Source organism: Tenebrio molitor, chromosome 2 (assembly GCF_963966145.1).
Source record: "Tenebrio molitor chromosome 2, icTenMoli1.1, whole genome shotgun sequence".
Lineage (NCBI taxonomy): Eukaryota > Metazoa > Arthropoda > Insecta > Coleoptera > Tenebrionidae > Tenebrio > Tenebrio molitor.
The window spans coordinates 3273716-3299564 of NC_091047.1; the positions used below are offsets into that span (position 1 = coordinate 3273716).

Sequence of the window (25849 nt, forward strand, 5' to 3'; positions counted from 1 at the left end):
CATGTCCTATACGCCAGTTCTTTCGCTTGGTTGACGCACAAAGGTTTCGACAAAGTCGCATTGGTCGTTGCTGGCCACTCGACTCCGTACAAGGTGCTGCTGGTAGAATTACAAGACTACAAAGACTTATGTTTTTCCAAAAACGTCAAAAATCACTTACTGCGTCTTGAGACGATACACTTTCCATAACGAAAAAAGCAGAACAAAATAAAAACCACACGAAATGCTTCATGACGCACTTTTTATTAGTTGTCATGTACATCCACATAAATAGAAAAAATGCTACTGACCATTAGGTGGAATTTGTACGTTTTATCTTGGGACGATAAAGGGAATGAGTCTGAATCTACCACGATTAGTTTAAATTAAAAGTTAAATTAGATTAGATTAGACTAAGCTTTTTTTTTTATTAAAACAACTAAACTAATAACGTTAGTAATCTTTATTATTACAACATCTCTTGAGAGCATGTGAATACAAATATCGTGTATTAGTGTTGAATACAATAAAAAATAAAAACATGACAAAACCTTGCAAAGTCGCCGTTATGCAGAACACATAAATGAAGACCTCTCCGAAATCCAATTCTGACAAAAAACCAAAAGTCCAAGTCAATCCTAGCATGAAAAAGAGTAAGATGGCGAGCCGCCACTGAAACATCGCTTCGTTGTTGTTGACGCCAGACTCGGTCTTCCTGTGGACCACGCTGTATATGATAAAGAGAAAAATGACAATATTGATGCCAACAACTATGGCAATGGGAAGCCACACTCCCAGATACAGCCCCAAACCTGAAGGATAACAAAGATGAACACTACCGTCGACGTAAGTGTTGTTGTCGAAAACGTAAACACAGGCGACTGGAAGACACGGCAAGATCCAACCGCACAGACAAGCTTTCAACAAGACGCACTTCGGGGGTCCCCCTAGAACCTCCACGAAACGTTTGAACTGCAAAATTGCTATAACGAGCATCCAACAAAACTGCGAAACAATGGAATAGTGAAGAACCACTCCGATTATGACGCAGAGCAGATAGTCATCGGAACGTCTGTTGACTTTGTTGGAACCGTAGAACACGCAAATTTGAAGAATCATCGCGAAAGTGAAGTTGAGGAGGATTTGGTTGCCGGTGTTCATCCGCCACTGCTTGAACAGTATCGCCGTGAAGACAATACAGATTAAACCGAACATGGAAAGGGCACAGTTGATCGTGGTGATCCAGTCTAAAAAATCCGAATCGTACTTGTCCTGGTCGAGCAAAATCAGACCAAAATGAGTGGTGTGCCAAAATTCGCACTGACTCAAAGTCGACAGATTTGTACCGTCGTTGTCGCTCATCCACGAACCCATCACGTCGTTGGTGTTGTTGAACATCCAGTGGACACACTTCCTACTATAGTCTTCTGCGGAGACCTTGTGAATAATCCGAATCGGTTCGGAGTAATTGCCGATGTCGGGAAGAATGATGCCGAAAATTTTGCTGACATACTTGGACTTGTTCACCTCCTCGTTGAACATACCATCATTCAAGAAGATGGTCACGACGGCTTTACCGTCCAACAGTTGTTGTTTCAACCCAGAAGTCAACACGACAGCACTGTCGAGATCATCATACTCGAGTACTTCTTCAATGTCGACGTCACCGGTCAAACTCTCAGTGTGAAACTCTTCGGGATGATCCAACAGAACTAGACCGCTGAAATCGGTCTCGTTCAGGTCAGAAATGAAAATCATAAAGTTCTCAGCGGTGACGTTAACCTGAGAGGTGTAGTTGTGATTGTTGATGATGACGTCGACGTTGTAAAGGATCATGTCGGTGGCACTCTTCTTCTTCTGACTGTCGGAGAGTATAGACCGTTCGATCAAGTGCAAGTTACTGACGATCTTGGCCAAAGACTCCAAGTTGATGTCGTTGTGGTCCCTCACTTTCTCCAGAATTCGCCCGACACGGTACACATCGTCGGAGGTAAATTCGGAATACCTTTCCGAAATATCGGAAAGCTCATCGATGATTTCCGAAGCGCTTTCGTCGGATTCCATCAAAGATTCCAAATCTGAAGTGACACTAGTGCTAGTGGAACCAGTAGCAGACACGAGAGCAAAAGCAGAAGTATCTGCATATAGATAGTAGTCGCAGAGCACGAAAGGAGAATGGATCTCGCTTTGTCCCACATTTTTCCACGACCCTCGACCCGCGGGACTTGTCAAGTTATAATTCCAATGGGCGCAAGCTCCATTCGCATCTTCGTCATCGTCGACACGATGGAGTACTCGAATAGGAACGTCGGGAGTTTGCTCGTGGAGAACATCCGGCAGAACAACTCCGAAAATATTACTGATTCTCTTGTAAATGGTTACAGATTCTGTGAAAAATATGTCGTTGAAGAACAACTTGAAAACGACTTCCTCTCCATCCAACAGTGCACGGAGTTCTGAGCTTAACCAAATGGCGCTTTCTATGTTCTCCATCTCGAGTAGCTGCTCCAAAGTGTAGTCGCCAGTCAGATTAGTCACAACTCCGTTCGTCAGCAAAACTATCCCGCTCAGATGTTCAGGTGTCGAAGACGTGGTGACAAAATTGGTGGAGTTAATTTCTCCGGTTGAAGCTGCTTTGTCTATAACATTCAACACTCTATCCATCGCCCTCATGTTGAATTGTGCGGCCGTCAACTCCTTCTTGTGAACTTTCATAAGACTGTCGACTGTGCTGGCGAAGACTTTCGTGTCGAAATCTTGACAAGAAGTGTAAATCAGCGCCACCAAATAGACATCGAAAGAATTGAAATCGTCGTAACGTTGACAAATATCGTTGAGTTGCTCTTCCCAACCAGCGTTCCTACTCGGATCGTTGATTTTCGAATTCAAATCCAACAACTGCTCTGTCACTGTAGAACTCTGAGGAATGTTGCATTCTTCCACGTCGGACCAACGAGCCCCGTCGATGAAGTTGCCGTCACACGACCGAGTCACTCGAATGCCACTCTCTGAGAAACAAAACTCTTCGGGAGTTGCCTCTTTACCCAACTCTGTTCTGGGCCACGCGAGAGTACCGGACTCCGCGGGGCAATACTCGGCCCTCAAGAACTCCACCATTTCGATGTTCATGTGCTGGAGTTCACCGATGGTGTCTTTCACCATCACCTTCATTCTTTCAAACTCTTCGTCTTCGTCCAGGGAAACATCTCTGTAAGTGAAGTGCACGTTCAGCCAGACAGTATTATGTTCCTCATCCACCTTCAGTATTTTCATGGCGCGAGAGGTGTACTGATACGGTTGTTCCGTCAAGTCCAGTTTGATGAAAAAAATCCTCTGCAAGAACTCGATGATGCTTTGACTTAACGGATTCGTACCGATCACGTATTCCACTTTTAAAACTGTGACGAACTCTGCGGTGAAGAACTTTTTGTTGTTGACGAAGATCACTTGGGTTTTGAGCGGTTGGGAGTCGCGAAATCTGAAAGCTTCGCACCAGTAGTGTGCAGGTCCGTATCTGTGCGGCTCAAATCCGTACTCCTCTTCGGATATTTTGTCTAGAGTGTCGTAGCGGTAGATCAAAGACAACGCTCCGGCATCAGTAAAACAATACATCAGCGGGTTGGATCCTGCACGAATCAGACCTTGAGGATTCGCCACTTCCAGGTGAAAATAATTGCTGTCTTCGTCATACCGAAGGACGAGACTTGGTTCGGGAACGGCTGCTTGTTTCTCGAATATGAAACACAGATAGGGCTCTTTGGTCAAAATCCAACCGCCCCCTGTGGCAGCTCCGTAAACGAGGTCGGTGTCAAAAGTCGCCTCCGGAGCCCAAAACGTGTAGTCGATTGTCCGGCGAGAGTTGCTCCAGACGTAGGTCCCATTGGAAGTCTTCTCGAGCCCGATGGTGCAAGGATCGGACGTCAAAGCTTGATAGATATTGTTTTGGTACAACTGCAAGAACTCCGCCTTGATGTATTGCGACTGGTCTTGGGCTCCACTCCCCAAACAAAAACACTTGCCAGATTCGGGACTCAACTCGCTTTGGCGACACATCCCGGCAGGATCCACACAAAACTCGTTGGCGATCTGGTCCAGTCTTCTGTAGGCGCAAACCCCCACGTGTTCTTCGTCACAAGAGACTGCGTACGTGTGCGTGGTGTTGTAGTAGATGAGACAATCCTTGCCCTTGATTTGCCCCACGACGTAATAAGGTGTAGCGACCTCCACCTTGTACTTATCACTGGCTTCAATCCACAGCAAAAACCCGAGACCGTTGGTCTCGTCGCGTCTCACGGGCATCCAAACTGGCTCAGTTATGGAAACCATGTCTTTGTAAGAATTGAAATTGACCACGTTCGCGAACGGACACTTCGGAGGGTACGTGGATTTTTCCGTGAACATGTAACAGATGTTGCCGGTGTCGATGAACCCGTCAGGACACTGAGGAAGGGTCTCGACTTGCACTTGGTAACATTGGGGCTCGGGGCCCCAAACGCCGTCGTGGCACTCTCTGTACACGAGTTCCATTCCATCGTGCACGCACAGAGGTTTGGATAAAGTCGAGGTGCTCGTGCTGGACCATTCGACGCCGTAAAACATGCTGTTGGTGGGCGCACAAGTCTGTGGAAAACAAACTTGTTTCAGGGACTGCGCTGATTTAAGTTTCGTGATTTTGGCATTGCAAGGTTGGCACCAGAACAAAGACGCACCGTTTCGTTGGTACTTTTAGATTTGGCCAAAATAGAAACAATTTTCTATGATCCCGCCATATTGGGTTGAAGGTCGCTTGGATTAATCAGGAATTACAGGAATTATCGATAGGTATTGATATTATCATACGAGGATTAGTTGCGAAAGCATTTAGTTCTGCAGATGATTACTTGATTATGCATTTTTATGATGTTGTCCAAATGTCAAAGTGACAGACAATTGTGCATAGTAGAAAATCTTGTTTAAAAATATATTAACAACGACAATATAATTCATGCATCACGTGATCATCACATGATCCAATGAAAACGCGTAAAGTCCTTAGTTGCATGGCTATCACAGCGATAATAAAAAACAAAAAAAATATTATCTTGTTTACTTTCGTCGTTGCGATTTTTGATTGAAATAAATTTGTCAGTTTGACAAATAAATGAATAATTTTGTATTTCATTCATTATATTACCTCATCGAATATAACACGTGGTATGATTAATCATCGATGATATTAAATTCGTGAAATTGAAGCAGGACATTTCACTCGTCCTTCGGACTCGTGAAATCTCCAGCTCAATGTCACTCATAATATCATCGATAATAATCATACCACTAGTTATATTATAGTCGATAATATTTTTTTTATCAAGAAAATCGAAAAAGAGATAATAAATAATAAATAATTTTCGGTAGTGAAAAATTTTTTGTGTTAGAGTATCGTATAAATAAACAATTCGTCTGAACTAATTATTCTATTCTCTAAACTGTAACATTTAGAAATTCGTTGTAATACTAAAATTCTGACATGACAATCCAACTTCAACACTTCCGTTTTAAGCGGAAATGACTGTAGTTGAATTGTCTTAAATACAATTAATCTGAGAATTATTTCATAATTGTCTTAACAATCCAAAAATTTGAATACAAAAAAAGAGCTTCAAATAGCAAATTAATAATAAAAATAAAATACAGAATGCAAACTAATTAACGTAGTAATTTTTTCTTTTATCTATTGACAATACTGAATCTAGTAGCAGGTGTACAGCGGTACAATTATGCTTCCCATAATGAATAATCAAAGAGTTTCTTCACTGACATTAACATTACTTGTTAACGAGTTTAGTTGAGATCCAATCCAAACAAATTAGAAAAAAATCATTACGAAATCATCATTTGAAACATCCATCCGAATAAAATAACATCAACAACAAAACAGACATAACCTTATTCTTAATTCTTAATATAAAGTTCAAGCACACTTTACTCATTTAAAGAGTTTATTTAAGTTGCTGTATTCTGAGTTTTAATTAAATCATCACTATTAACCCACACGTTTTCTGTATGGTTTAAATCAGGAAACTGCAAAGATCAACCCACACCTATTGGTATCTATTTCTTCTTTTTCGAGCTTATGTAACAACAATGGACTGAATTCCGTCTGAAAATGAGTAATTTGATCAAGTACGCTACAATGTGCAAGTTTAGAACAAAATATGCCAAATTACAGATTTTGAGAAATCGTTATTTTTTTTGTAAACTCTTGAATCAGAAAGTATCTCAAGCTAGCCATTCAACAAACATACACATACAAACTAGACCAAGACCAAATTTTATTTTAAGCTCATTAATTTTTATAATGAACTTTTTCTGTTAAGAGAAAAACCAAACAATCATTCTATCAATCAGTTTTTAATAAAAAAAATTTTTAGGTATTGAAAAATTAATGGAGTTCTAAATATGTTGGATTCTCTCATGGGATGTGACCTTGGAAATATCTGCGCGAAGGCGTAGCGATAAACCAGTGAAAAATCTGTAATTGAAAACTGAAAACTTCGACCACTTTACATGCAAATAGACGAGAGAGAGACGACACTAACGTAACAAATGACGATGTTTTCCGGTCGGTTTGTAGCGCCTACTTGAGACCGATATTCGTCGTTTGCGCAGACATGACTCACAGCCCATGAGAAAATCCAATAGGTACTTCTACATACAGTCCCAATTAAAATTTATTTTAAAAAAGATTTCTTTCTTTTCACTATTCTACGAGAAAAGAGAAAAACGAAATAATTACTCTATCATACCTATTTTTTAACAAAGAATTATTTTTAAAAATTTTCTAGGTGATGACAAAATTACCGAAATTGGAAAGTCTCAAGTAAAATTTAAAAAAGGATTTTTTTGCTTTCCATTATTTTTCTATTAGGAGAAAGCAAATCAATCACTCTATTAATCACATTTTTAAACAAAACCATTATTTGCATTCATAGTTATTTGTATCACCAGAAACAGCACGTTTGCGAGTGAGTAAGATTTGCGGGCCGAGGCGATAGCCGAGGCTTGCAATGCGACTACTCGCAAAACCGTTTCTGTACGTATGATACACACATTTTTTGTGCGGATTTTTATTAAATAAAAGTTAAAGCACTTGTTTTAATACTTGGTATTAGGGACTTTTCTGTTGGCAACACTTAAACATTTAAATTTTAAAATCAACATGGCTCTTAAGAACTTAATGATGTCAGTAATACTACTGTGACTGTCAACAAAATAACACTGCATTTAAATGTTAATATATTCCTACACTCTCACACTGTCGATAAAAACTTGCTGCAGGTCATTGTGTTGCATTACTCGTATCGCAAAATCTTGACTTAGAAGGTGTGGCCGTTGCAATTACATCACGTCGCAACACATTTCTCGGACAAACCCGCTTTGTTGAGAAACTATCCTCTGGACAGTTTCCAGTGCCAACCACACAATTCCAAAATTACTCGTTCCAAAATACTTACAGCATCGTCTTGCACTAGATTCTCTTTGATCAGAAATGTGCAAAAGAACAGCAGTCGGATCAGGTTTGTTTTGCCCATGTCAAGCATTCACACAAAGCTACTAATTGGAATCTAACAATGATTTGAAGAGTTGTCCCGCTAATCACCCTATCACAGATTAGCTCTGTCAACATAATAAAGGCACCTTCATACATGACTTGGTGCGTGACGGCACAACTACAGTGGTGCTATTAAAACGCGGAATTTTTCATGATTAGTGCGACCATCTGTTTTAACTTTGTCTCAGGTGCATCGACATTATTGGCCTATTTAGATATCCTCCTGTTGTCCGGAGCAAAAGTTATCTTTATTGTTCGATTCGCGCTTGTTAGTGAGAGATAACGGTTCCGGCGGATTGACGCGCAAGATGCAAAACGCTTTCGCCGAAAAACTCTCATAGCCCGTGTTGCACAATCGGTCCCAGCGACAAGGATCAGGTGCATCTCCCAAGCGACGTTATACTTAAACAAACATCACGACACGCCGGCTTTCACTCGTCCTTGGTCATCATCACTTTCTCTTGCGGACAATCACATTCATAAACACACTTTGAGAAACGACGTCACCAAACCATGACAGCAATTATTACTCGGGTGAACCTTCTGTCATTCATCGGAGACAATTCCAATGTTCGTTTGTCCGTCCGGGACTTTCTTTTTGAAAGGTTGCGCCCAAATATGCGTACCGGCGGCGGTGCATACTGATGCCGCAACTTGGGGACCAAACGTGAGCAAATGTGATTCTTTCGGGAGCAGAAAGTGTGAAACTTACGTAAACGTACATAATCTGGTGTGTTATCGCATCGCAATTAAATATTACTCCGAGGAGAGGATTAGGCGAATTTTAACGGGGAGATAGAGGCGGTGCGCTGGAGGCGGCAGCGATGACCATCTCACACAATGGGTTGGCTAAGCCTCAGGTGACCGATCTGCGATAATCTAAATGCTAATGCACTCCAATCTAGATCACATCTCCTACATTAGCGTGTTTGTAACTAAGTAGGTATTTTAAAAATGTTGAAATCTTCCGCTTTTGATAAAGTGATTTACATTTCGTACCGGCAGGTTCTTCCCGAGTTAAACTATTCGAGTACACAAATTTCGGCTTAAAAACGTCTACCGGAATCCGCTAAAGCGCATTCGCGAGTTGAAATTATGCAATTAACGGGTGCGCTCAAATTTGAGGTTAGGAAAGCGGTAACGGGAATTTGTGCAAAACAAATCAAACTGACTCACCTACATGTCGAATCGCAGGATTTGAGAAAAACTAGTGCACTCACGTCACTAGCACTGGTCTAATTAATAAAGGCCACAACAATCAAATTTGAATGTCAACAAATATAATAATTAAAAATGGTGCCAACCGAAGTGTCGCTAAAACTAAAAACAAAGCCGTGCTGACCAGCTTGCAACATAAACAATGTTTTATTTAATTTTGGAAAAGATATATTTTGGTGTTTGTTAATACAGAAAAACTTTGGAAAAAATTTAGTACATTATTTTGTTTATATTTTAGCACACATGGGTTAGAAAATAAAAGTGTATGGCAAAAATGTTTACACATATAATAGGTATTTTATGCTTAATAGGTTTGTGCTAAATGGATAGATAGACAAACAACAAATATCTCTTAAATGATGATATAAAATACAATTTAATATATTTAGGAAGACAAAATTTTCAGTTTTTACACAAAATTCTTTATTATACCAGTGATACCAACCATCGTCTTCATTAGCTGCAAAGATGCCGATTTAACAAGATAAAACTAAAAACAATATTTTTAAATTAAAAAAGATATGAGAAACACCAGTTTGGTAAATACAGGGTGAGCAACAATAACTGTTACAGTTGGCAAAAAAAAATTTTACATAAAATGTTCAAGACTGTGAATTGTACCTATTCCGGTTTGTTTTATTGACATTATTGACAGCTGGTATACATTTCAAATTTAAACGTTTTGGTTTTTGTAATCTTTTGTTAATAAAATGGTTTTCTCGTTGGAACATGACATAAAAGTCACCAAAAATCACCAGAATTTATTGCCAACTCAATCAGTACTTGTTGCTCACACGGTATATTGTAAAATTTTTATATTGAGCAAATTTAGACTGTAGAAGTTGGCAAGACTTTTAAAATGTTTGTTGTATTTTGTGTTTACTTCCTATATTGGTGTTAAAATACTAATTTTCATGCATGAGAAGATGTGAATTTGCAATATTTGAAGTAGTTTTAACGTAAATGGTAAGTACCGGGTGAGTGAAATTGTTTATGTTCGGTTGGCAACACATTCACGATTTTATGTTGATACACTTGATTCAAATATGACAGTTCCAAAGTCAAAATAAATCAGATTGTCGTTATTTATTTCTAGAATCTTAACCTAGAAAGCGAATCAACAGACAACTCTTTGACAAATGACTAGGCGTACCAATTATTCGGGAGTGCCAACCCACTAAATTTGTCTCAATCATTAAAAGTCACCCAGTATTTGCTTTTGCAACACTGCAACCGTAAATGTTTTGTTGATTTATGTGACACATATCTGACGTAACATTAACAGCGACAAAATGATTGTAAAAAGAACTGTAAAAAGAAATACAGAACAATTATCTAAAAATTAATCAAAGGAAATGCTGGAAGTGCGCCCCATTTTGCTCTATGTAAACATAAATTAACTCTTTCTTTTAGGCTCTCGAACAGAATGTTTAATTTAGTTTGAAATGTCAAATGTCACTTGCGAATGATGCGGCGCATGATGTTAAGCCGCAACTTCCGGAAGTTACTCCAGTTGTACCATTTGCAAATAAAATTCAATATTACCAATTTAAACACTCCTTCGTGATGACCTTGTATTTCTTGAATTTTAAATGTAATCTGCCTTAACCTCAATCTTTTGTACTTTTTTAATGAGTTTGAATGCAGAGATGACATTAAAATTGATAAACGGCGACAAATTGTAACCAATTGTAAATCCGTAGCGTCAACAAATGTGTGAGCAGTGAAAATGACCTCTGGGAGTCAATAAGCAGCAGAAATGGAAAATCTGTGCACAGTGCCCCCAGATATCCATAATTTGACGGTGGCGCAAGGTTATGATAAAATATGGTCGTCGTATTATAATTAATACGTTTGGAAAAGTTCAGACTTTTACTTCTTGGTGGAAAATTTCGCAAAATAAAAGAAAACGGCGACCCTTAAGAAACGTCAAAGAAAGTAAAATTTAGACAGGTATTAATTTGTTCTTTACGGCACCCACAAGCGTTTACGTATCAAGAGAAAGCCCAAATCGTCGTAAATCTCGTATTTGCTTTAATTATTATAAAACGAAGAGCCCGCCATAAAACATAATCGACCATTAGCACCAGAGTGTCTTGGGAAAAAGACGTCCATCCAATCCATTTATGCATCACTTCCGGCAAACGCCATGTACAATTATTACCGATCAACAATAGCATCTGTCGATACTTTCACTACTGGTAGTCCCATTCTCGGTCATGATTTGATAACAAACGTTCCACGGCGGTCTCTTCCCGGCCGTTCTAGTTCTACATTTCAAAAGACTCTTCCTTGCCCCCCGAAATTAATTAATAAAAGCCAGTCACGTGCTGAGTTGCACAAGTCCTCAAACGGCAATAAAAACAAAACTGAAGCGGCGAAAAAAACCGCTAAATTATCATTTCCTCAATTATTGATTAGAAGCGGCGTCGAGCGTCCTCGAAACCTTCAAACCAGATACAATTACATAAATTCAAAGAGTCTTGTTTGGACTTGCACAACTCGTAAAGGTTAAATTAGCAATCTGTGCGCTCCAGATGCTTCCAATAAACCATCAACTTTCACACTTGCGGCGATCCGCGCAAACATTTGGAATTGTTTCGTTTTTTCCGGCGAGCTGCACAAGTTAAATCCAGGCTAATTAATAACTAATTCTAATCAGGCGTGTAATTTCGACGTTGAGGAGTGAATGTTGGTCATTGCGATGCAAAATGCTCACCTTCTAATTGAACATCTCATGCACAATCCTTATGCAATTTTGCGTCGATTTTTATTAGTGCCGTTGTGCAACCGCTTCTCGTAGCTAATCCCGATGTCAGTAAACTTTACGCTAGATTAAGTTTCTTGTGTCTTACAAGAGGCAGTAAAATCCCGGTCGCTCGCAATATCACGTCGAAGACGGGATAATGAGAATCTTCACAAAAATTAGTTCCCATCGCGGCCTGCAACAGCGTTGGGCAACCCAAAACAAATAAAACTTTCATTGCAAATAATTCTGTAATGGCTCCTTTGTTGTACAAAGTATTGTGTTGGCATCTTCAGCGATTGTCGGTCGCGGGGTTGGGACAAGGACAGCTGGGTCTCTCCAGGACGCGCCTGAAAGGATGCTTGAACGCCTGGTCCTCCAATCTGTTGTTGATGATGTGGAGGACGTGCTGCCGGCGGCGCTCCTCCTCGGCGAGGCCCTCGGCAAGTTCTCGCTGCAGTTGCTCCTTTTCCAATCTCTACCAATAGAAAGAAATTGCATTTGGCATGTTGGCAGGCGTGTCGCAAGGAACACATTTAATTAGCAAGTGTGAAATATGAGCCTTACGAAAAGACAAAATTAGAAATCTAGACGTTTTGCCATCGGCTTCTCATAATTAAAATACAAATTCACAAGCTCTCAGAGTAAGTAAATATTGATCACGCCGTCTAATTGCACAAATCGTTATGTAAGTACCGTTCTTAACATTTTTTAAATTTTGTTCAAGAAAAAAAATGTGTCCCATATGTCTCCTCCACCGGACCACTACTATTCCAACAAAACTGGAATATAATAAACAAAAATTCGACTCTCTGAATAGGGCTTTTGAATGATTTATCTTAAAATATTTTATAGCTGCCCATATTTCTAGATACGAAGAAGAAATTGAAACAACCAAGCAATATTTTTTTCCAACAACCAAAGTAAAAACGCTTGGTGTGAATTGTCAAACTTAAGGTCGCTTAAAACTTATGACTGAACTGTACGTTAGTGAGATCTGTCATAAATTCCAATAACCTTATTGGCGCGCCTAGTTACTTTTGCTCGTAGTGCCAACCTAACAACAAGTCCCCAAGCTCTACACCTCCACTCACCCTCTTCTCATTGTTGTACTCTATCTGCTGTCTCAAATCCTCCCTGTACTGCCTCACTTCCTCCGCCTGCATCCTGTCGTGCTCAGCCTGCAGCCTCTCATTAGTCTCGCACGCCATCCTGCACAGCTCGTTCTCCGCCTCCTTCAACTTCAGCTGACTCTCCGCCTCCTGCCTCTTGTACTCCAACTGTTGAGCCCGCCCTGCCAACACGTTCTTCTGCAGCTCCTCCCGCGCCCACTTCAACTTGCAGATCGCCTCTTCTTGCTTCTTCTCGACCATCTTCCTGTGCTCGTCGAGCAACTCGTGCAACTGCTTCTCCTCCTTCTTCCTCTCCTCTTCCAACTCCTTCAAATGGTGGCGGTAGATCGCGGTCTCGCGTTTCGCTAGCGACGTGGTGTCTTGCATCTTCTGCCTCTCTCGCTCGATCTCCACTTCGGCCAAGTGACTCAACGCGTTGTTGAGGGCGTCTTCTTCTTTTTTCCTCTGAGCCAAGTATTTCTCTTGGAGTTCGATCTGTGCCCTCAGCTCTTTGGCGATCTGGTCGCGTTTGCGTCGTTTCGAGTCGAGGGCTTCGATTTCTTCGCGGCGAATCTGTTCCTGCAACTTGATCATTTCGATTCGGTCCTCGGCCGCGATTCTTTCTTTTTCTTCTTTCAACAGCTGCTTCCCGCGGATCTGCTTCTCCCAGACCTCCATCGTCTCGTCCATCGCACGATTCTTCTTCAGCATGTCTTGAGTTTCTCTCTCCATCTGTCAGAAAACCTTGCTAGATTAATTCTTCCATCGCAACAACACCAATACCTTAGCCTCCATCTCTTTAACCATCAGATCGTACCACATGCTGTCCAGCTCCTTCTCAGCCTCTCTCTTCATCTCGTTCTCCTTTATCTGCTGCAGCTGAGTATTCTTGCTGTCCATGAGATTCCTCTTCACCAAAACCGGACGCAACTCCTTGCATTCGTCCCTTCAACAAAACAATTACCACCCCCACCACTGCCTCGATTGCATTATTTACATGTATTGCAGCATGCGCCGCTCGTTGACAATCTGCTGTCTTTCTTCTTCTCGCTGCGCCTTCAACATCTGAGCTTTCTTCCTCATATTTTCCATCTTGCTGGCCACGCCTTTCTGGGCCTGGTCTATGGTCTCCAAGATGAACTCTTCTTCTTCCCTACATAACAGTTCTTTCAATTTTTTACGCCGTTTCTCAATTTCCTCATCATATGCTCTGACTTTTTCCTTGAAACGATCTTGGACATGGCGTTTAAACAGTTTCTTCTCGGCGTGTTTGTCGTATGTGGCCTCGACCGCTTCCTTGGTCAGTCGTTTAGCCTCGGTGGCTAAAAAATGGCTCTCGGTATCGACGAGGCGTTGTCGGTAGTGCAGCCATCGCACGTGATAGTCTGTGTTGGAGGGACGACCCATCTGGGCAAATAAAAATGAAACAAGAAGTAGAGCAAGCCTTGAACTTTCGAACTTCTTGGAGAAAATGTGTATTTCGCTTAATACGACACATTTTACTAATAACAGTCGTGATAAAGAATAGATTTTATTTTGCTTACGTGTCCATACACCCCCGGCGAGATGGTTGGTAGTTGTATGTCATACGTCATCGGTTTCGGCCTTGAACGCTTCTCATACTTGGGTTGCGCCAAGCTGCCTCCAAACATCGTCTTTTCGTAATAGATTCGATTGATCAAGAACAACGAAGAGGAATTATTTTCGAGAGCTGAATCGTAAAAGCGTGACAGCTATTAGATCAATAGTCGGCATGGTGACGATCGCCATGGCGAAGGGCGCTAATCACCCTATTGTGTGCGGCCCTCGACAGGGATTACACCTGAGCACCCATTAATCCATGTAAAAATGGGTCGAACTCGACCATGCGCCTGACCATCGACAATATTCCCAGATCGACCGTCCCAACTCCAGTCGATCTCTGACACGCGAACCATGACTACCCCTCCAGAAGCATGGATCTAACATCGACGAAAGTCCTGGTGGCTGTGCTGTTCGGCATCCTTCGCTTCTTCTTCGGGATCCTTCCGGTGAAGCTGTACAAGCTTCTCCTGCACTGGGAGGGCGAAGATGACTCCCATCACTTCATCAACAAGAGGCGCCATCAACAAGTGACTTGCACCCTCGCGCTGTGCCAGTCGTTCGGGGGCGGCGTCCTCTTCGCCACGTGTTTTCTCCACATGATGCCCGAAGTGTACAAATCGGTGGAGCAGCTGAAGGACTACGGCAACCTCACCACAGACTACCCCCTCTCGCAGATGACCATCTCTCTCGGGTTCTTCTTCGTCTACTTCGTCGAGGAGTTCTCGCACTGGTTCGTCACCAAAGTGCCGGACGACTTCTGCGACAAAAAAACCAACGTGGTGACGCCCAGTGCCGAGACTAAAGTGGTACCGAGAAGCGCCTTCATCATCGAAGACAACATCGAGAAAGAGCTACCTCGAAGTGCGTTTATCGTCCAGGACGAGATGTACAAAGAGAAGGACGATTGTGTGTCGCAATCGGACGCCTACAGCGTCACCACCGAGGTGATGAAAGAGAACGAAAAGAACCAAGAGAAGAGTCTCGATCTGGACGAAGAACTGGAGAGAGTCGACGAGATAGAAGAAGCTGCAGAGAAAGAAGCCAAGTCGAAGCAACAGATCGTGAGGTATATCCTCGTGGTGTTGGCGCTGTCGCTTCACGCGTTCTTCGAAGGCCTCGCCATAGGCTTGCAACAATCGGTTGCCAACATTTGGTACCTCTTCGTCGCGGTATCCATACACTCTGCCACCATACTCTTCTACATCAGTCTGGAACTGATCCTGGCGAAGACGCAAATAACCAGAATCATCATTCACGTGTCAGTACTCTCGTTGACCAGTCCAGTGGGTGTTCTGTTAGGTCTTTTGATAATACAACACGCGAATATGAACACTCAAGCCAAGTCTACTGCCGTGGTACTACTCGAGGGGTTGTCTGCCGGGACCATCCTCTACATTACGTTCTTTGAGGTGCTCAATCGGGAAAAAGAGCGCCGGGCCTACACCTTCCGACGTGCCGTTTGCATTTTGGGAGGATTTGGATTGATGGCTGTGTTGCAATGTGCAGAAATGTACATAGAGTAATTCTAATAAAATTTACTTTTCTAACAAACGATTTATTATTTACGAGGAGACATTATTCATGTGGGAACTATAATACTTAGTGTATTGATTGGAGAACCTGGTGTGCAATTTTGGTACTTGACACAATAATCTCTGTCATGGCAAATCGGCGAAGGAAAAAATCGATTGTACTATTTGGGGACCTCCATTATTTAATCAAAAGGGATATTTACATGTTTATAAATAGGCAAGAACTAATTTTTAATGACCACACAGAGACCAGAGGACCACAGGGTTTAGACCATGGAGGTGGATTAATAAAAAATGCAAGACATGTTTTTTTTAACTTCTCGGAAAATCTCTTCTAGCCCGGAATAGATAACGAGGCGATTAGATTTTTTTCGTCTGAAGACACTGGACCCTGTTGAGAGCCTCCCATTAGCCTGATTTCGTCCAATTGGTGGTACCGGCGGCTTACGCAACCGAATAAAAGCAGTTCAATTATGAATCAATCAATTAACCCACAAACCATAATTGCGTGAATATTTTATGACGCCCAGTCGATAAGCGTTTATCATCGTTTCGAAGAGATAACGAGAGCATCGCGGTCGGGTCGCCCCGGCCGTCAGATGGCGCCAAGTGGGTCTTGGTCGCGATCAATAACACATAACAAGAGCAAAATGCAGAAAACCCCGTCGATGGTGAGTTCGCATCGGTTAGAAACCGCGTTTGACACGTGCCAAATTCCAGAGGCATTGCCTGTTGCTCCTGGTGCCGTTCCTGCTGGTCGACGACGGGTCGGCGCGCCTCCTCAGCAGGAGGAGCATCTCGGACAGATCCGTCAGCGGATATTTAACAGAGGTACGGTCGAGTCAGGTTGTGGCGAGTTGCAAAGTCGTTTTTTAGAGGACTTGTTGGTGGAACGAGGTGTGCAAGGAGGAGTTCCAGAGCCTGTTCCGGTGCAAGTGCCCGGAGTGGTCGTTTTGCAGGGCCCCCGGACGGTACTACAACGCGTTCTGCTCGATGACAGCGACGGGGTACATCTGGATGCAGCCGGGGATCAGGGACGGATAGCAGTTGAGAAGTCGTCGGGCCAAGCACAAGCCCGGCGACCGATTCAAAACGCCCAAGCTGCCAGCTCTGGCTTGACGATGCTGACCAACTCACGCTTGCAAGCTTCACCGCTGGGGACGTCGTTGTTTTACCATTTTCTTCGATAAATACTTTGTGTGGATTGAGTGCACGTCGACAACATAATTACAATAAACAACACCTGAGTGATGATGTCACATACGCCATTGTTGTTTGGTTGTTTTGAATAAAACTTCAGCTGCAGCGTTTTTCAATTGGACTTTCTAGGCGAAAAATTAATCCTTCGGGCGTTTTCTCTTCGATTTATCGGAGCTTTCGTTGCACACGAACGCGTGCGTTAATCCTTTATCAAGTTGCGACGGTTTAATGGCAATTTCGCGGCACAATAAATCGAATCTGCGGTCGAGTCTTCACAATCAAAATTGATTGTGGGGTTACGTGGAACGGCACAACTTGTTATATTTTCGTTTGATATTTATGTGATGACAGGTTCATCCGCAAACAAGTACAATCTTTATTTGGACGCGTTAGTGCGACTCTGTACCAAGGTAGGACTGGCCAAGTGGTACAAAAATAGCGGAATCGTGTTTATTCATGAACAAATTGGGAAGATCGACAAAAATTCCAATACATTTCGGCGAAGGTTACGAAAAGTCGCATAAATTTGTTATGTAAAGTTTGCGGTGATGAAGAAGTGGAGAAAGTGGAACCGAGCCGCAGCACAGTAACAAAACTGGCTACCAGAGGATTCACCAATCGTGCATCCTTTGTTCTATTGGTCAAATGCGGATTAAATTCTTTTTTTTTCAATCAGTAAAGATGTAAATTGATTCGCTTCGTGACCTTCGTAAAGGTGAATGAAACTTTCGTTGGAAATAATTCTGCAATCGCTCCTTTGTTGCACAAAGTATTGTGCCTGGTTCGGAGTTGGTCACGTGGAGGACGTCCTCGGCGAATTGCTCCTTTTCGAGTCTCAGGCAAAAAGAATTTGACATGATTTTGCAAAATTGCACTTGGAAATGTTGGTAGCCGTGTGGCAAGTGATAAATTTAATTAACAAGTGTGAAACATGATCTTTATGAAAATAAGGAAATTGCAGATTTTGCTTTCGATTTCGCATAATTAAAATACTGATTCACAAACTTTAGTGTAAGTAAATATTGATTGCGTCGTCTAATTGCACAAATCGTTATATAAGTACCGTCTTTAACATTTTTTAAAGTTTCGTTAATGTGAAAAAAAAGTGTGTCCCACATGCTTCCTCTAAGGGACCACTACTTTTACAATAAAATTGTAACAACTGATAAAACAAAATATTGTCTGGAATGATAATTAAAAAAAAATCATTAGAAAGAAATTTCTCCAATAAAATCTTCTACTCTTCTTGTTGTTCTGTTCTATTTGCTTCCCCAAATCCTCCCAATAAAGTCTCACTCCTTGCGCTTACATCCTGTCCTGCTCGGTCTGCAGCCCTTAGTCAATCTGGCATGCCATCCGTTACAGCTCGTTCTTTCTCTCTTGTACTCCATCTTCCTGCCTCTTCTCCATTTTCTTCTTCTCTTCCGACTCCTTGGAGTGGTTGCCATAGATGACAACATCGCATTTTGCTTGAACCGTGGTGTGGTGGTGGTTTCTTCTACCTCTCTGGCTCGATCTTCAACCAAAACGCTGAGATCCTTGGTAAGAGCGCCTTTTTCTATTTCCTTTCATCTTTCTTTTCTTTTTGGTTTCCTCGTTTACAATGTAGAACTTTTTCTTCTCATCGGATCTGTTACTGTACCTTGATCATCTCCATTGGGTCTTCCCCGTCTGTTCTTTCTGCTTGTTCTTTCAACAGTTTTTCGAAGATCTGCTTCAGCCACACAACCTCCATTGTCGCGTATATGGCAAGATTCTTCTTTAACATGGCTCAAATTTCTTTTGCAAACACTCAACAAAGTGGAAACACGTCAAAAATCGTTGATCTTTTAATTTATTAATAAAACTATTGCAGCGTTTTTCACGAGTGATGAGCCCGGCGGAATTGAAAATGCAACCCACAATACATTTACAAAATTAACGTAGCTATTTTAAATATCGTATTGTTTTAAAACAAAATGATGAATCCATGATGGCTTTGTTTCCAATAATTTTATTTGTCACAACTGACATTTACTAAAAAGTTAAGACACGACGGTTAAAACCGTTTTCGAACGATAAGAAAACAGACATGATCCTGATTTATGGAGAATGTAGTAAACATGCTTCTGCCGTTGAGCGTTTATGCAGACAATAAACATTTTCTCAAAAATTCTTCGTTTTTTCACAGTTTCATTTAACCAGGCGAATGACGTTTGTGTCAAAATTTACGAAACTGCACAGCATGTTTTATGTTTTTTAAATCCAAAAACAAATATCCACGTTAATAATGGTAATGTGGGTTGTATTTTCAATTCCGTCGGATATGCTTTGAAGTTTTAACATTTTTAATACCAGGTATACCAGGTGATCAAGAAGGACTGTTTGTGTTGGCAATACAATTAAGAGCATTTTGTTATTCGGCTATTTGCAATACTAAGTACAGCCGGATACGTCTTTTGACAGATATTTGACGTGAAATCAACAGCGACAAAATTGTAGGTTATGTACCTATGTGTAAAAATCAACGGTATAAAAAAACAACTTGAACTGTCAACTGTCAGTGTGAAGTCGTCAAGAACCGGAAGTTACTCCAGTTATACCATTTAAAAGTAAAAATATTCAATACTGCCAACGCAAACTGTCCTTTTTGATCACGCTGAACTTTAAAAACAGGGCCAAATCCTTGAAATTTCAATAGCTGGAACTGGTCTTTTCTAGAAGCTAAAACAGCTGAAAATATATTGATATTTTATAATTTGGACCTAAAAACCAAATTGACCTGAATATGGGTCTGATCTACCTAAAGTCTGTCTCAATTCTAAATTTCCACCAACACTGCATTCTACGTTGGAAATACAACCGGCAACACTGTTTGGTGAAAAATGCGTCAGATTGTATTTGTTAGGTTATCTGTCAATTTACGTTTTTACAACTCAAAATTTTAGAATAAAGGAAAAGAACGTAAACCTTTTTTTTTTTAATACAGCAAGTAAGTAGGTAGAAAATCAAATTCTAAAAGCAAAATAAACTTATGAATTAATTTTAATGTTTTCGAATCATGTTTATAAAATAATTATATTGCCAACTTTGGTTATAAGAATCCCCAATTTACAAATATTTTCATTTTGCCAACATAATTCAACAGGTGGTGGAAATTTAGAATTGAGACAAACTATAGTAGTAATAATAAACCTAATAAAGAAAATATTTTCACTAAGTAATTATTATCCGTTCACGATTGTTTCAAATTCGGACTGTCTATGAAAATCTGACATTTTAGTTGACAATATTGTGGTTTGGCATAATAAATCTATTTTAGGTTATAATTGAATTACACTAAATCAATTAGGGAATTGACAACAAGGCGAATATTTAATAACGAAACGTCATATGACAGGACCTGACGCCAATCTAACAAAAAGATATCGTGGTCTCCTGCGTGTTTAAAACAATCGTGAACGGCATATACCGGGTGATTTTAAATGATTGTGACTTTTTTTCTTAAGTTGATACCTTAATCAACACATTGGCGTACGTACGTCATTTTTGACATTTTATGTATTAATAAATTGTGTCAAATAGGCGAGGACACCTGTGTTTATGTCAATTATCACATTAAAAAACAGAATAACCAACAATAAGAGAGGAGTCTCTTACATATGTATCTAGGAGGCCCTTCATTTTGATTTTTTCAGATTATTAAACTTGCAACAAGCAGTTGTTTTTCTTTCATTTTTTACAAACAACATACTTAATTCCTGTTTGTCAAATGACTAAGCTAAAACTCTGAAACATTTAAATTGACTACATTTTTGTACCTATTATTTGGTAACAATGAAAACTTCAGCTTCCGGTCGTTATCCGAATGATTAATTTGTGTGCCGTACTGTTTGTGTTACAATAGTAGTTTATTTAATGAGTTCGTGTGTAAATTGGGCTTTTTTTGGCATGAGTGGACCAGTTTAAAACGCGAGTGAAACAAGCGTTTTAATTGCCCACGAGCGCCAAAAAAGCCCAATTTACACACGAACGAGTTGAATACAACGTTTTTTTGTTCGACGAGTTTAAAATTTTTGAAATTAGCTTGACGTTTCGTTTTGACAAGTTGTGACATTTATCCAAATCCGTTCACACAGGAGAAAATTCTGAAATTCTGACAGTGTCATAATATTGTCTAATTTGATGAACTTCTCAAGTGCTTTTATTTGATCGCTGATTGTCCCTCGACATTAAAATTACATCAGAATTTGCTTGGCACAGACTTTTTTCTTAACGGAACGAAACGGAAATTATTCCTGCAAACACAATCTCATTTTTTATTGATGCTCAAACCGATAAACGGCTAAATAGTCTTGTCAATAAAAAGCGATTATCACCAAGAGGCCATACTAAATCGATTCTTCATTTATAGCTACTCCTACAGTTTGTTTTTTTCTTGTCACATGACTTAATACTGTCAACCCCCACACAAAGCTGTCACACGAACGACGCCAGAGCGTCACAAAATCCAACAAAAACGCAGTCTCGTCCATTAATCAAATCTCGATAATCAACCCTCGCAGCAATTACCCTCGCAATCAAAATCGCGTGAAACACCGCGACTTGATCGATAGGAAAATCGCGAATTGCCTTATCCTTGACCGTGAAAATGACGTTTTCTCCAAGCTCCATCTCATGATGATATCGGGCTTCGCGCGCGCACCGATGGAGTCCTGCTATTGATTTGAAAACGACCAGTCGAGCCATGGCGACCCCAACCGTCGCTATATTGGGCCTGGTGCTCCTCACCGGGGCCCTCGCAGGGCCCTTCCAGAACCGCCAGCAGAACGCCCAGTTCTACGACGAGGTCAGACAGCTGCTCTCGCTCAACCCGGCATACCAGGTGAGACGCTTTGCACCCCGGACCCGCACCCGGAAACCGGAATCTTACCTTGCCTTCGCGACTAGTCTCCCCACGTATGCAACCCCACATGCACCGCTGTCATGTGGGTGGCCCGCGTGAACACTCCACGTATTCAAATGCGATTTTGGCAGATTTTTTGAACATTCCTGTCCATTTTTATCGCTGCAATTAACGCGTTTCTGACCATTACAAAACCATTATCGCTGAGGGCCGGCGATAGCTGTCCCACTCCCGCCTGCGAGTTCGTCAAACTGTGGTAATGGTTGAGCGATCGACAAGTCGTTGCGAAAAAATGTCGAGATTTGTCAGGTGAAATGAACATAAAACGGCATAACCTTGTGACGGGGGTGGCGGTAGGGATTGTTTTTCTCGTGGTGGTGGTGATTTGCAGTCTCGAGGTGAGTGAGGCGGCCATTTTGAGCGACAGAAGGACTCTGGCAGGGCTTGTTTACTCGGCATTGACGCACGTTGTTATGGTACCATATGTTGGAGGCAGCCAATGGCGGCCCCGGAATTCCCGGAAGCTCCGGTCCACGATTCGGATAATTGGACACGTGGATTAAACTTTTCGTTCTAAAAATAACCTTTCGGAGATGGTATCGATCGACGGTTTTGTAAAAAATACAACAAATGGAGTGTGAAATAGTCAGAAAAATAGCACACGAACGGCGAACCGTGACCCTCTTTGTTCTCGGAACAACAGGTGCCTAAGCCTAGTACACACAATTACGAAATAAAGATGATGAGAGTAAAAAGTTGTTTTATTGAAATGTGTTTTGTTGTATAGTTGGTCCTTCGCGCCGGATACTAATATACTGCAAACTGTTTTTTTAGCCAAATAGTGTTAATGATGAGTCCGTTGAAGAAGTCTCCGACAAGCCTGACGTCCCCAGGGCTGTGAAAAACTGGCCGAAAGAGCCACTAAACCTAGGTCAAGTGTCTGGAGTTTCGGTGAACTCTGCATTGCAACCGGTGCTCTTCCACCGTGCAGATCGCGTCTTCGACCAGTAGTGAGTGTCACGTTACGGCGTCCAGGCCGGATCAAACGATTTCTTTGCAGTTCTTTCAACTCGACGAACCATTTCCAGCAACTCCACTTGGGACCAATTCCGGAGCACACTGTCCTGACCCTCGACCCCCAAAACGGGCGAGTCTTGGGGCGCTGGGGGGACAACCTCTTCTACATGCCGCACGGCTTGACCATCGACAGACATGACAATTTGTGGGTGACCGACGTCGCCCTCCACCAAGCCTTCAAGGTAAGCCGTCGCCCCCCAAAACTCGTCCCTCAAGTCTGTTTCCCCCCAGTTCAAGCCCGGGGAGCTCACCCCCGTCCTCACGTTCGGCCAGCGCTTCGTCCCCGGCTCCAGCAAGAACCACCTGTGCATGCCCACCTCGATCGCGGTCGCCTCCGAGGGCGAGGTCTTCATCGCCGACGGCTACTGCAACAGCAGGATCCTGAAGTTCAACGCCGCGGGAGTGCTGCTGCGCGTCATCCCCAACCCCCCAGGTGCGTCGCCGCCGCCCCCAAGCTCAAACTAAAACTGTCGTTTTAGAGTTCCTGTCGCTGCAAGTGCCCCACGCCCTGGCCCTGATCGAATCGATGGACAGGTTGTGCGTGGCGGACCGGGAGAACATGAGGGTGACCTGCCCCCGGGCTGAGTTGTACCGGACTCAGGAGAAATTGGAACCGGCGCTCACCATTCAACAGCCCGACATGGGGAGGGTGTTCGGGGTGGCCGCCAAGGGTGAGCACAAATAAAAAAAAATGCGCCCCCGGGTGGGCTCGAACCACCAACCTTTCGGTTAACAGCCGAACGCGCTATCCGATTGCGCCACGGAGGCGATATAAGAAGAGTCCACACGCCGGGAATTCCATTACAAGAGACTTTTTTCTTTTTATCGCTCTTATTAAAATCTCATCCGTTTTGTTGATTCCACAACTGTATAAACAACAGATTGAGATTAATTTAATCGCTAGTTAAATTCGCGACTAGGCAACATTGTGTCACCAGTTATGCAAAGATGGTTGCATAACTGTCGCCAATTTCTTTCTACAAACCCTTTTTTTATTTTTTAGGAAAACTTGTCTACGCAGTTAATGGTCCAACTTCTCAGTTATTGTCAATACAAGGTCTCACTATTGATCCACAGACAGAATCCGTCATCGATCACTGGGCCCCAGAAGAGGTAATTAAGTCACAATTTTTCTCTCAAGAGTAGGGTTTTTTTTTTCTTTGTAGTAATTACAGACGCCCCAGTAATCATTTCTCTTCTTCCATTCCTCCATAATTATGTATTTGTTTTTCTACTATTAATCGTCAACAATTTATTTTTGCTTTTTTTATTAATTTTTTCTTCTATTTCTCGTTCATTGTCTCTGTCAACCTTGAATCAATTTATTTCCCATATTTTAAATCGCAGCATACCTGTGGCCACTTCCACGAAACATCATTCGCTCACTACCACCTCCTTTTTATTTTATATTATCTCATGTTCTTGTTATTTCCTCTTAACGCTCCTAGAAAACTCCCCCTCAAAGTCACTTTTTACGTTTGGGTTGCTGCGTTCGCGTGCGCAAACTTCCAACTTGTCACAAGTAGTGCAGGTGTTGCCTAAATATCTATTTCAACTCACTGATGAAATGATATTTATCTGGACGCAGCTGTCCCCGTTTTGGAGCTCCGATCCTTCATCCCCAGCGAACCCATAAATCCCGCATTTTTTCCGGACCACCTGTACCTTCATCCATCTCCCTCCGACAAAACGTGTCGCTAATTAGGCGCAGCAAAACCAGGGCAAGACGATACCCTTCTAAATCACCCTGTACAAGTCACAAAGACGCCATTGAAAATTTATTGCGTTCAGCTGCGACCTCCTTGTAATAAAGCCACAATTAAAACGTTGTCAGTGTGTTAACACGACTCTTAAAAACACTCGTTTCACTCATTTGTCCATCTACAAGACATCTCTCGTCACGCTCAACAAACATTTTTTCTCTGACGTTACTCGAGACGTCGCGGTCACGTCGGAGCTAAATTGAGACAATTGTATTGTGTTTTTTGTTGGGCAGGGTTTCCACCAGCCGCACGCCATCGCAGTTTGCCCCAACGGTTCGGCCCTGTACGTGGCCGAAATCGGACCGAACCGGATCTGGAAATTCGAGCTGGTCCCGCCGAAGAAGAAGTAACAAGGCAACCGAACCGTCTCTTTATTTTCAACAGATCGAGCAAAATATCACCACTGTATCGTGAATAGCTCTAGGTATCCATAGGTGGACGTAAACTACGTATAGGATGTTAAATTATCATTGTTAAACATGTTTGCATAGCACATTTACATAATTGACTTATATGAAACGTACCATCATTTATATAGACAATAAAAATAAATTTTCCGGTTTTACTTTAGCACCGAATCGGCTCTCATTGGCAAGATGGCCGCCGCCCTAGACTTAATTACAGGTGGTTCAGCGATTTACGACCCGTTTCGGGATAATTACGGCAGTTTCGTCGAAACTTTACGCACGACTGTACACTCGCGGAGTATTTAAATGAGACGAACTGCTCTGGTGGAAGAAAAAGAACAAGCCAACACCTCACGTCTCGCCTGTAAACGGCACTTTAAAAAACCGAGATAATGTCTTATTTATAAGGCGGCCCCGTTAGGAAATAAAGAACTAGCCCCGCGAGCGCGCTTCTATTTCGCCAGAGCCGTTGCATGCTAATATATTTCTCTGGACTTTTTCTTTTGCCTTGCGAGCACACCTGACAACTTTATTTGCACGTTAACGAGGTGAAAATCGTGAAATTGCCAAGACGGGGGTCGCACTCAAATTACGGGGTAAAAAAACAACGGGAAGGGTCGAGGAGAAAGGAGGAAGACGCGTGGGGGCCATATTTGGCACCTGTTGCTTTTTTGTGGTTGCGCGGATTGAGAAATCAGGACCAGCGACGGAAGAGCTGAGTGCACCACGTTTAATTAATATTTATGAGATTG

The 25849-nt window shown here is 42.0% G+C and overlaps 5 protein-coding genes and 1 non-coding gene across 7 annotated transcripts; 3 read left to right on the plus strand and 3 right to left on the minus strand.

Moving 5' to 3' along the window:
* Positions 1–424: 424 nt before the first annotated feature.
* On the minus strand, positions 425–4666 carry LOC138124286 (uncharacterized). The gene has a single exon (XM_069039272.1). It carries the CDS (start codon positions 4576–4578, stop codon positions 433–435), a length of 4146 nt encoding a protein of 1381 aa, XP_068895373.1. The 5' UTR covers positions 4579–4666; the 3' UTR covers positions 425–432.
* A 7103-nt stretch (positions 4667–11769) lies between these two features.
* On the minus strand, positions 11770–14452 carry LOC138124307 (cilia- and flagella-associated protein 53-like). Its single transcript, XM_069039314.1, has 5 exons — positions 14194–14452; positions 13647–14056; positions 13433–13595; positions 12632–13381; positions 11770–12015 (listed from the first exon to the last, which is right to left on the minus strand). Exons 1-5 carry the CDS (start codon positions 14299–14301, stop codon positions 11830–11832), a joined length of 1617 nt encoding a protein of 538 aa, XP_068895415.1. The 5' UTR covers positions 14302–14452; the 3' UTR covers positions 11770–11829.
* Positions 14453–14590: 138 nt separating this feature from the next.
* On the plus strand, positions 14591–15784 carry LOC138124328 (zinc transporter ZIP3-like). The gene has a single exon (XM_069039355.1). The coding sequence runs from the start codon at positions 14605–14607 to the stop codon at positions 15754–15756; it is 1152 nt and encodes a 383-aa protein (XP_068895456.1). The 5' UTR covers positions 14591–14604; the 3' UTR covers positions 15757–15784.
* A 502-nt stretch (positions 15785–16286) lies between these two features.
* On the plus strand, positions 16287–17075 carry LOC138124366 (uncharacterized). Its single transcript, XM_069039403.1, has 3 exons — positions 16287–16436; positions 16486–16596; positions 16642–17075. The coding sequence occupies exons 1-3, from the start codon at positions 16365–16367 to the stop codon at positions 16807–16809; spliced, it is 351 nt and encodes a 116-aa protein (XP_068895504.1). The 5' UTR covers positions 16287–16364; the 3' UTR covers positions 16810–17075.
* A 4365-nt stretch (positions 17076–21440) lies between these two features.
* LOC138124333 (peptidyl-alpha-hydroxyglycine alpha-amidating lyase 2-like) lies at positions 21441–25263 on the plus strand. 2 transcript variants are annotated; one of them, XM_069039359.1, is made up of 7 exons: positions 21441–21829; positions 22685–22860; positions 22911–23109; positions 23159–23360; positions 23407–23598; positions 23931–24040; positions 24924–25263. In XM_069039359.1, the coding sequence occupies exons 1-7, from the start codon at positions 21692–21694 to the stop codon at positions 25038–25040; spliced, it is 1134 nt and encodes a 377-aa protein (XP_068895460.1). In that variant the 5' UTR covers positions 21441–21691; the 3' UTR covers positions 25041–25263. The 2 variants fall into 2 exon arrangements, with proteins under 2 accessions (XP_068895460.1, XP_068895461.1); XM_069039360.1 differs by lacking the exon at positions 21441–21829 and adding an exon at positions 22047–22248.
* On the minus strand, positions 23622–23695 carry TRNAN-GUU (transfer RNA asparagine (anticodon GUU)). Its single transcript has one exon. It is a non-coding gene; the product is annotated as a tRNA-Asn (tRNA).
* Positions 25264–25849: the final 586 nt, after the last annotated feature.